At 40.2% G+C, this 12,323-nt stretch overlaps 1 protein-coding gene across 1 annotated transcript in view; it reads left to right on the forward strand.

Annotated features, from left to right (window-relative positions):
• Positions 1-12,323, forward strand: part of CCDC69 (coiled-coil domain containing 69) — a 35,916-nt gene that overhangs the window by 17,356 nt on the left and 6,237 nt on the right. The window contains exons 3-4 of the mRNA XM_059062392.2: positions 2,325-2,431; positions 2,934-3,021. Coding sequence (XP_058918375.2) covers positions 2,325-2,431; positions 2,934-3,021 — 195 coding nt within the window. The remainder of the gene's footprint in view (positions 1-2,324; positions 2,432-2,933; positions 3,022-12,323) is intronic.

The raw sequence follows: 12,323 nt of genomic DNA on the forward strand, positions 1-12,323 counted from the left end.
TTAATAAGCTTCTCCCCAGTTGGGGCCAGTCTGGTACTGCTGACCAACATTTGGGACCCTGAGCCAAATGATTTATGAAAGCTGATCATGACCACTGCCTCCGCCCAGGACCCAGGGCTCAGACTTCCTATCTGATGGACTGACCACAGACTCTTTCCTCACATTTCTTGTCATATCTTGTACCCAACCTGGCCTATGAAGTTCTGTAGTAGTATTACTACTACATTTACTTTTATTTATTTATTTTTAAAATTTATTTATGGCTGCGTTGGGTCTTCGTTGCTGCTTGCGGGCTTTCTCTAGTTGCGGCGAGCAGGGGCTACTCTTCTTCGCAGTGAGCTGGCTTCTCATTGCAGTGGCTTCACCTGCTGTGGAGCACGGGCTCTAGGTGCACGGGCTTCAGTAGTTGTGGCATGTGGGCTCAGTAGTTGTGGCTCGCAGGCTCAGTAGTTGTGGCGCACACCGGCTTAGTTGCTCCGTGGCATGTGGGATCTTCCCGGACCAGGGATCAAACCCGTGTCCCCCGCATTGGCAGGAGGATTCTTAACCATTGTGCCACCAGGAAAGTCCCTATTAACTACTACATTTATAATAATGCTAACAATGCTAGTATTAGCCTCCAATGCTTGTCATGAGCACCGAGGAATATTTAGAGAACATTTAGTGAACAATGAAGAGTACTTATTGAGCACCTCCAAATGCCTGGCACTACACTTAGTGCTTTTTAAAATTCTTTCATTTGTTGTATTTTTTAGATTCTACGTATAAGTGGTACAGTAAAGACCAATACAGTATTGGTCTTTCTCTGACTTAGTGCACTAAGCATAATACTGTCTAGGTCCATCCATGTTGTTGCAAATGGCAGGATTTCATTGTTTTTTATGGCTGAGTAATACTCCTTTAGATGTATATACTGCATCTACTTTATCCACTCATACGTTGCTGGACACTTAGGTTGCTTCCATGTGTTGGCTATTGTACAATTACTGCTTTTTATGCATAAGCTGGTAGAACAAGGTGGTAGTTCAGAATGTTTGCTGTGGAATCAAATTGTGTAGGTTCACAGTCCTTTGTCCCGATTGTGAGCTGGGTAATCTTGCGCAGGTTACATGATTTCTTTGTCCCTCAGTTCCCTCGTCTGTGACATGGGGATAATCATAATGCCCACCACTCTGGGTGGTTGTAAGGATTCAGTGAGTAATACCTGTGAGATACTTGGAACAGAGCTGGGCATGTTTCTGAGCATGGTAAGCGCTCTTTATTGTTTACCTGCTGTTGTTATTTTTATCGCCGTTGTTTTCTGACTTAATCATCTCAATAGCCCCATGAGGTAGGTATTATCATTATCCTGATTTAACATGTTGGGTAATTGAGGCCCCAAGAGGGTGGGTCCCTGCCTCAGGTGAGACCCAGAGCCTGTTGGACTCAGAGTGGCATCACCACGCCTGTTTTGGGGGTTCCCTGTAGACTTCCTGTTTGCGTCTCCTCACTGTTCACAGCAGCCTCTCTGCCCCCCGCTTCGGGGGATGCTGAAGGTGAGGGGTCACGCACTCAGACACGGGGCCCAGCAGGTAAAGTGTGTGACCAAGTAGCCCCTTACACGCGTCCTGTGTGAGGAGAGGTTAGGACAGTGGCAAAGGGCAGAGCCACATCCTGGACGGAGGGGAAGGCAGCTGCCCCTCAGCCCAGCCCCTGCTTGACACTGAGGCACACACACCACCACTTCTTTGGCTTCTTCAAGATAAGTTGGAAATCTGTCATATTAAGTAAAATCTGACCAGTTATCAAGCATCAGCCACTATTTGGTTTTAGATATTGGGTAGAGCAGCAGTCCCCAGCCTTTTTGGTACCAGGGACCGTTTTCGTGGAAGACAATTTTTCCAAGGACTGGGGCGTGAGGGGGTGGGGTGGGGGTGGGGTGGTTTCGAGATGACTCAAGCGCATTACTTTTATTGTGCACTTTATTTCTAGTATTATTACCTCAGCTCCATCTCCGATCATCGGGCATTAGATCCTGGGGTTTGGGGACCCCTGGGGTAGAGCAAGTAGCACCTTTACGGGCTGAACGTGTCCCGTGAGTTACCAGCTCTGCTATAGATCCCAGGGGCAACATGAGACCCCTGGCTCCCGCACTTCATGAAGGAGGGTCTCCAAAGCCAGGGAGATTTAAGGGGCTGCCTCTGGAGGTTGATCCCCCAGCTGAGACCATTCTTGAGGAGGAGACAGGCTCCCCACCCCTTAGCTTGAGCCTCATACACCCTCTCTGCTGGGCCTGGTCCCAACCTCTGCTCTGTGATTTTTTTTTTTTCCTCCCTCACCTATAGCCACAACTGTCCATCTCTGTGTATCTGAGGAGGTTGAACAGCATCAGAAAGCTATCACCAGAATTCTCCAGCAACACGAAGAGGACAAGAAGAAATGGGCACAGAAGGTGAGTCCCACAGCCCCTCTCTCTTCCTCCTGCTCGGCAAACCAAGTTAAACCCCAGAGTGAGGCCATCTTTGGGTTTTATTGTTGGTGTATCTCTTACTTGTTTTGCCAGGAAGAGAGTCCTTTATCTGTTGAACAAATATTTGGAACTTCGGGCAAATAATTCATTATATTCATTCTATGCAATAAAAGGTGGGGAAACACTAACATAACAAAGAGCTTCCTGCCTTCAGTGGCATCAGGATTAGAAGATTCCAAAAACCCTTTCCACCTGGTAAACCTCTGGGAGCCCCCTTCTAAGCCCTAAAGAGGGCAAAGTCAGCCACACCTGCTGTGTCTTGGAGGCCTTGTGCCCTCTCTGGGCACATGTCATTCCCATCACTCAGATCAGCGGGTAGGACTCTGATCACCGACCTCCAAAAGGCTCCATTGTCGGTGAGTGAATAAGTGAGGCTGCCCTGAACTTACTCAGTCTCATCCTGCGCTGGACCCTCCGCCCCCAGGTGGAGAAGGAGAGGGAACTAGAGCTCGGAGAGAAACTGAATGAACAGCGAAGAGTCCTGGAGGGAGAGCATGCGGAGGCCCTGAGAGGTAAGGACAAGATGCACTTGGGAGGCTGTGGAACGGACTCCTCTGTTCCACCTGCTGAGTTCACATGGGGCTCCCACTGTCCCCTCCCTCCCACCTCTGGTCCATAAGCAGTTGGTCACTTCAGGGCTAGAGTTTGCGGGGTCCTTCGACTTGTCCTTTCAGGCATGTAAAATCTGACCCCATCCTTTGTTTTACCTTAGTTTGAGAGGTGTTTTTCTTTTCCATTTTAAAAGCAATTTGTATTCATTACAGGAAATTTGGAAAACCTTGACAAATAGGAGCATTTTAAAATATGTTTTCCTTCCCCACAGTGATGACGGCTCTTACAATTTATGGTTAGCTTGATTATTTTTTTCAAGTAACTTTCTTTCCTTTTATATGTGATGTGCTCATCATAGAAAATGTAGAATGTATGGATTAAACAAAAAGATCTTACAGCATAATGGTTGGATCTCAGACTCTGCAAATAGTCTCTGGGTTTGAATCCCAGCTTTGCCATTTACCAGCTGTGTAACCTTGAAGAAAATTAGTTAACCCTTGTTCATAGGGTCTTTATGAGAATCAAACAATTTAAGTTATAGTTAGATAGACAGATAGATAGATAGATAGATAGATAGATAGATAGATAGATAGGTAGATGAAGGAATCTAGAACATTCCCTGATAGTTCACAAGATACTTAGCATTTATTATTTTATTACTGAGAAAATTAAAATTGTGTATAATTTCACCCAGAACTAATCACTGCTACCCCTTTGATATAGATCCTTTTTACTTCTTTTGTGTATATTTACCTAGAATATATATCTATGCACACACACACACACTTTGGGGGGAGGAGGGAAATTGATTTTTTCACTTTGAACTGTATTAACATCTTGTAATTAAACTCCTGTAGCACAGTTTTAGTAACTACATAGCATTCCAGTGTGTACCCTTGTTCATTTAACTGAGCCCCTTTGGTTAGGCATTTAGGCAGTTTCAGACTTTTGCCATTGTTTATAATAGCAGTGATACTTACACAATGAACCTCATTTTGTAAAATCTTTGCCACACTCATGATTTTATCATTAGAATAACATCCTAGTAGGTTTGGTATGGCAAAGTTTATGTACGTACATATCTTTTATTTTGGTAAAATACACATATGATTTACCATTAGTGACATTTACTCCATTCACAGTGCCCTGCAACCATCACCACTGTCCACTTCCAGAACTCTCTCATCCTAAAGGCAAACCCCATACCCACTAAGCAGTCATTCCCAAACCCCACCGTCACCCTTCCAACCCCCCAGCAACTTTCGATCTGCTCTGAGTCTCATGGCTTTGCCACTGCGGACACTCATGTAAATGGAGTCATACAACCCCTACATCTGGCTTCCTTCACCCAGCATGACATTTCCAAGGCTCATCCATGCCACAGTGTGCATTTGCACTCCATTCCTTTTTCTCCTCCCATTTTTTTTTTAACATCTTTATTTGAGTATAACTGTTTTACAATAGTGTGTTAGTTTCTCCTTTACAACAAAGTGAATCAGTTATACATATACATATGTTCCCATATCTCTTCCCTCTTGTGTCACCCTCCCTCCCACCCTCCCTATCCCACCCCTCTAGGTGGTCACTAAGTACAGAGGTGAACTCCCTGTGCTATGCTGCAGCTTCCCACTAGCTATCTAATTTACATTTGGTAGTGTGTATATGTCCCTGCCACTCTCTCACATCGTCACAGCTTACCCTTCCCCCTCCCCATATCCTCAAGTCCATGCTCTAGTAGGTCTGTGTTTTATTCCCATCCTACCACTAATCTCTTCATGACATTTTTTTTTTCTTAGATTCCATATATATGTGTTAGCATACGGTATTTGTTTTTCTCCTTCTGACTTACTTCACTCTGTAGGACAGATTCCAGGTCTATCCACCTCATTACAAATAACTCAGTTTCATTTCTTTTTATGGCTGAGTAATATTCCATTGTATTCCTCTCCTCCCATTTTAAAAATTACTCCATTCCTTTTTGTGGCTGAATAATATTCCATTGCCTGGGCACCCCACACTCTTATCCATTCATCAGTTGATGGATACCTGGGCTATGAACCAGTGCCACCAGTACAAGCACCTGCTTGAACACCTGCTTTCAGTTCCCCTGGGTGTACGCTTAGGAGTAGAACTGCTGGGTCACACAGTAATTCTATGCTTAACTTTTTGAGAAACCACCAAACTGTTTTCCACAGTGGCCGCACCACTTTTCAGTTCCAACAGCAAAGCACAAGGGTTCCAGTTGCACCACATCCTTGCCAACACTTGTTAGTTTCCGTTGTTGTTGCTATTATTATTACTGCCATCCTACTGAGCGCAAAGTGGTGTCTCATCATGGTTTTGATTTGCATTTCCCTAATGACTAATTTTGCTGAGCATCTTTTCATGTGCACGTTGGCCATTTGTATAGCTTCTTTGGGGAAGGTTATCTAGATTTTTGATGCTATTGAAGTTGACCTTGAAAATGTTATACCAATTTTTCTTTAATCATCAGTATTTGTATGACTTTCCCCCAGAATTATTTATCTTTTTTAAAACACAGTTAAGATTATTTTATATGGAAAATTTTATCTTGTTCTTTTTATTTAACATTGTATCAAACATGTTTCCAAGTAATTCTTCTGCTACTAAAATGTAAAATCTAGACCACTGCATACAGGGTTTTCCTTATTTCCTGTGAGTCTAGACATATAGATTTTAACTTTTGTAAGTAACACTGCACTAAATGTGTTTTGCTTAAAGATGTGCCCACATTTTACATTATATCCTTAGATTCCCAGAAATGGAATAACTAGAACAAAGGTCTGAACAATTTTAAGAATCTTGAAACATATTGCAACATAAGCGCAATTTTGAAATAGAATTGAAGCCATTGCCCTGGGAATTTTCGAAGGGTTGCATTTTAATACTAATACACCCCGTGAAACTGGGTCTGTCACTGGACCTTAGTTCACTTTCTATATCTCTAAAACCTACCTTGAATCTCCTTTCAGTATGTGTATCTCTAAAATCTTCCTTCCCTCCCTCTCAAGGCTATTATGGGAAAACAACTTTCTTCTCCAAGCAGAGCATTGATTTGATATTAATTTTAGCACTGTAAATATATTGATAAGAAAATTTTCCTACTGTAAAAACCCCAGAGGGGACGGGACTGCCTGTCTTGAGTTCTTCCCATCAGTCAGAATTCTTTCATAGTTACTTTTAAATTGCTTGGCGCCGATTAGGTGCTGCCTGAGTGTGTATTAAATGAATGACTAAAAGCACAGCATGGGAGAAGTATAACTGGGAGAGGCTAGTGGTGGTTTTTCACATTTGATAACTTTGTTGTCTTTTATTTTCTTTTTGTTTTTATTTTTTAATAATAATAATTTTAATTTTAATAATAAACTTTAACACATGTGTAGATTCGTACAACCATCACCATAATCCAATATAGAACAGTTGCATCACCCCCAAAACACTCTCTCAGGCTGCCCATTTGTATTCACATCCTCTCCCACCCCAACCCCTGACAACCACTGATCTGTTCTCCGCCACTATGGTTTTATCTTTTTGAGACTGTTAGAGAAACAAAATAATACAAATATAATTTTTAACAGTGTCTTCTTTCCCTCATCGTGATGCCTTTGAGGGTCATCCAAGTGGCTGGGTGTATCAATAGTACCTTCTTTTTCATGGCTGAGTTGTGATCTAGTGTTCACTCATCCCCTTGTCCCAGCGGGGACAGGTCGTTTCCAACTTGAGGCAATTATGAGTAGAGCTCTTCTAAACATTTGTGTACAGGTCTCTATGTGTTCTTAAGTTTCTTGGGTAAACACCTAGGAATGGAATGGATATGATAAATGTACGTTCAGCTTTATGAGAAATGACTAAACTGCCTTCCTAAGGGACCATCATTTTACATTCCCATCAGCGATGGATGAGTTCCACTGTTCCTTTTCACCAACACTTGTCAATACTTTTTTTTTGCTGTTCTAATAAATAAGCAGTGATGACTCACTGTGGGTGTAATTTGCATTTCAGTAATGACTAATCATGTTGAACATCTCTTCTTGTGTTTATTTGCTGTCTGTATAACCTCTTTGGTAAAATGTCTGTTCAAATCCTTTGCCCATTTTAATTAGCTTGTTTGTTCTTACTGGAGAGTTTTGAGAGATCTTTATATATTTTGGATACAAGTCCTCTGTATTTGCAAATATTTTCTCCTAGTCTGTGTGGGTGTTTTGGTTTTGTTTTGTTTTTTCTTTTTCATTCTCTTAATGGCTTTCACAAGGCAAAGCTTTTAACTTTGATAAATTCCAAAGTTATTTTTTCTTTTGTCAATTATGCTTTTGGTGTCATATCTAAGAACTCTTTGCTGAACTCTAGGTAACAAAGATCTTCTATGTTTTCTTCCAAAAGTTATATGGTTTTAAGTTTTACATTTAGGTCTATGATCCATATAGTCATGTGATTTTTCTTCTTTATACTGTCAACATGGTAGATTGCATTGATTTGAGTTTTCAAATTTTGGACTTGTGTTACAAAACCCTACTTGGTCTTTTTATATATTGCTGAATTTGATTTGCTTATATTTTACTGAAGATGTTTGTGTCTATGTTCATAAGGGCTACTGGTCTGTAGTTTTTTCTTGTACCCTCTGTCTGGTTTCAGTATCAGGGTAAAGCTTGCCTCGTGGAATGAGTTGGGAAATGCCCCTTCCTCTTCTATCTCTAAAAGAGATTGTATAGAGTTGGTACTATATCATTTTTAAATATTCAGTAGAATTTGTCAGAGAAACCTAAAGATTTAAACAGATACTTGACCAAAGAGGATATACAGACAGCAAATAAACACAGGAAAAGATGGGCTTGGACATTTCCTTTCCAGAAAGTATTTAGGTACAGATTTAACTTCAATAGTTAAAGGAATGTCCAGGTTATGTATTTTTTTCTTGGATGAGTTTTGGATGTAGTTTATTGGTACTCTTTATCTAAGTTGTCAAGTTTATGTGCATAGGAATTGTTCACAGTGGTCCCTTAGTATTGTTTTAAGTATCTTCTGTCTCTATAATGCTATCCCCTCTTAAGTTTCTGTAATTGGTAATCTGTGCATTTAATTTTTTTTCTCTGTCAGTCTTGCTTGAGGTTTATCACTTTTATTAATCCTTTCCAAGAATCAGCTTTCGGTTCCATTGATTTCTTTTTCCTATTTTTCTATTTTCAATCTCACTGACTTCTCTTTTTATTTCCTTCCTCCTGCTTGCTTGCTTTGTATCCAGTTAGCTCTTTTTTTTTTCTAGTTTTTTAAACTAGAAGTTTATTTATTTGAGACCTATCTCCTTTTCTAACATAAACACTTGGTGCTATAAATTTCCCCCTCAGCACTGCATTCTCTGCATCCTACAAATTGATGTTTTATATTTTTATTTTTGTTCAGTTCAATATATATTCAAGGGAGACTACCTTGAGACTTCCTCTTTGGCTCACTGAATATTTAGAAGTGTCTTTCCTTCCAAGTGTTTGGACATTTTCCAGTTCTCTTTTTGTTACTATTTCCAGTTTGATTCCATTATGGTCAGAGAACACAGTTTATATTTCATTTCTTTTATAATATTTTACAGCTTGTTTTATGATTCAGGATATGGTCTATCTTGTGAATGTTTCGTGTGCACTTGGAAAGAATGTGTATTGAGCATTTTATAAATGAATCAATTAAAACAAGTCATTGACAGTATTGTTCAGTTTATATTCTTACTGTCTGTCTACCTTTTCTATCGAATACTGAGGAGTGTTGACATCTTCAACTGTAATTGTGTATTTGTCTGTTTCTCCTTTCAGTTCTGTTTTTGCTTCATGTAATTTGAAGAATGACTGTTCAATTATAAATATTTAAGGTTTGTTATGTCTTCCTGGAGAATGGACCCCTTTATCATGATGTAGTGTATGTCTTCATCCCTGAGCATCTTCCTTATTCTTTTTTTTTTTTTTTAATTTTATTTATTTTTTGGTTGTGCCAGGTCTTAGTCGCAGCAGGAGCGCTCTTTAGTTGCGGCTCACGAGCTCCTTAGTTGCGGCATGGATGTGGGATCTAGTTCCCTGACCAGGGATCGAACCCGCATCCCCAGCAGTGGGAGGCGGATTCTTAACCACTGCACCACCAGGGAAGTCCCGAGAATCTTCCTTATTCTTAAATGTTGCTTTTCCACTCTTACTTTTAACCTACCTATGACATATTTAACGTAGGTTTTGTAGGGACCCTGGTGGTCCAGTGGTTACAACTCTGTGCTTTCACTGCCGAGGGCATGGGTTCGATCCCTGGTTGGGGAACTAAGATCCTGTGAGCCTCACGGCACGGCCAAAAACAAACAAAAATAGTAGGTGTTATATCATGTCAATAGCACATAGTTGGGGTTTCTTTTTTTTTTTTGCGGTATGCGGGCCTCTCACTGTTGTGGCCTCTCCCGTTGCGGAGCACAGGCTCCGGACGCACAGGCTCAGCGGCCGTGGCTCACGGGCTTAGTTGCTCCGCGGCATGTGGGATCTTCCCGGACCAGGGCACGAACCCGTGTCTCCTGCATCGGCAGGCGGATTCTCAACCACTGCGCCACCAGGGAAGCCCTGGGGTTTCTTTTATTTGGAGTGTTTAGGCAGTTTAATGTTGTTATTGATATGGTTGAATTTAGGTCTGTTGTTTTGGTATTTGTCTTCTGTTTGTTCTGTTTTTTATCCTCTATTTTCCCTTCCCTGCTTTCTTTTGGAGTATCTGAATATTTTTTAGTATTCCTTTTTAACTTACCTATTCTCTTTTACTATATCTCTTTGTATATGTATATATGTGTGTACGTGTATGTATGTATTAGTGATTGCTCTAAGAATTACAATATGCTTAACAGTCTACTTAGAATTAATATCTTACCAGTTCAAGTGGAATGTACAAACCTTATCATCATATAGGTCTATCATCTCTCCTTTTTGTTGTACTTAGTCTTATGTATTACATCTGCATACACTGAATACCTCATCAGACAATGTTATAATTTTTGCTTTTAACCATCATATTTTAAAGAGCTCAAAGGAAACAGAATAGTCTATTACATTTACCCAGGTGTTTACCAGTTCTGTTGTTCTTCCTAAATTCCTGAAGTTTCAAGTTGCCCCCTGGTACCATTTGCCTTCTATTTAAAGAATTTCCTTGAGCAGTTCTTTTAGAGCAGGTCTATTGGTGATGAATTTTTAGTGTTTCTTCATCTAGAATGTCTTTATTTCACCTTCTTTCCTGAAGGATATTTTTACTGAAGATAGGATTCTTGATTTACAGTTCTTTTATTTCAGCAGTTTTAAAATGTTCTTATGCCTTCTAGTCTCCAAGCTTTCTAATGAGAAATCCACAACTCATTCAAACTTATTCCTTCTATGTAATGCATCATTTTTCTTTCATTCTGTTCCAGATTTTTTGTTATTAGTTTTTTTTAAACACCTTTACTGGAGTAAATTGCTTTACAATGGTGTGTTAGTTTCTGCTTTATAACAAAGTGAATCAGCTATACATATATATATATCCCCATATCTCCTCCCTCTTACGTCTCCCTCCCACCCTCCCTATTCCACCCCTCTAGGTCGACACAAAGTACTGAGCTGATCTCCCTGTGCTATGTGGCTGCTTCCCACTAGCTATCTGTTTTACATTTGGTAGTATATATAAGTCCATGCCACTCTCTCACTTTGTCCTACCTTCCCCTTCCCCCTCCCCACTCCTCAAGTCCATTCTCTACATCTGCATCTTTATTCCTGTCCTGCCCCTACGTTCTTCATAACCTTTTTTTTTTTTTTTTAGATTCCATATATATGTGTTAGCACACGATATTTGTTTTTCTCTTTCTGACTTCACTCTGTATGACAGTCTCTAGGTCCATCCACCTTGCTACACATAACCCAATTTCGTTTCTTTTTATGGCTGATTGTTAATTAGTTTTTAAAAATGATACGTCTGAGTGTGGATTTCGTTGGGTTTACTTTGATGTTCAGTGAGCATCTTTAATCTGTAGGATTATGTTTTGCCAAATTTGGGAAGCATTCAACCGTTCCTTCCTATAGTTTTCCTGTGCTGCATCCTTTCTGAGTCTTTGACTCAAATGTCAGATATCCTGGGATTATCTTTGGGGTCCCTGAGGCTCTGTCCATTTTTTTCCAATATTTTTTCACTTTCTTTCAGATTGGGTCATTTCTATTGATCTTCAAAAGTTCACTAGCTCTTTTTTATGTCATCTCTGTTCTTCTAGTGAGCCCACCAAGTGAGTTTTTTACTTCATTTTTTTGTTCTAAAATTCCCTCCTAGTTTTAATGTTTGGTTACACTTTCTAGTTTTCCATTCTTTTGAAGAGTGTTCACTCTTATTTCAGAGCATTTGTATAGTGGCTTCCTTAAAGTCCCTTAATAATTCCAACATCTGTGGCTCCTCACTGTTGGCATCTGTTGAATGTCTTTTCCCAGGAGAATTGAGATTTTCCCACTTCTTTGTATGCTGAGTATTTAGAAGTGCAAGCTGAGGAATTTTGGATTTCTATGCTGAGCAATTTTGTATTGCATTTTGGATATTTTGGATGTTTGAATACATCAGATTCTGGGTCTTGTTTAAATTAAATGTACTGGTTGAGTGGTACTTTGAATTCTGATCTTCTTGCGCAGTCTGCCTGCTACCATTTACTTTTCAGAGTCTGAAAATAGTTGTTCCATTCATTCTGTCCTGGTTTTATAGCTAAATTCAGTAGACTGCATGGAGTGTGCTTCCTCCATCTTACCTGGAAACAAACCTGTCTTGATAGGCCAATTAATTAAGCCCATAATTTATAAAAATTAAGCCTGTGGTTTTTATATAAGCTGATCTTATCAATTTTTGACAGCTCTATCACATTTACGTTACGGAACATTCTTTTCCTTGTGTCACTGCCCACTGTGACACAGGCCCCTTATAAACCTGGGCCTTGGGCTGTACTACACTTTCCTGTTGTCTGTGCTATTTCCCATCCCACCCAGTGACTAGTCATTTCCCTCTTATCTTCTTTCAGCCAAGACAAGGTTGGAATTTTCCAAAAGGAACGTTGTAGAGGAGGCAGGATGAAAAATAAACTCTGTGAATTTGGAGAGTGATAAGTCCAGCTCTGTACAGCACTGCCCAGCCTGGAGAGCCCTTGCATGTCCTTTTCTCACCCCTTAGAGACAACTAGGCCAGGCTTATTTTGACCCATTTCACAATTGAGTCAACAGGAATTTTAGGTATTTCA

The sequence above is a fragment of the Kogia breviceps genome, chromosome 4, assembly GCF_026419965.1.
Source record: "Kogia breviceps isolate mKogBre1 chromosome 4, mKogBre1 haplotype 1, whole genome shotgun sequence".
Taxonomy (NCBI): Eukaryota; Metazoa; Chordata; class Mammalia; order Artiodactyla; family Physeteridae; genus Kogia; species Kogia breviceps.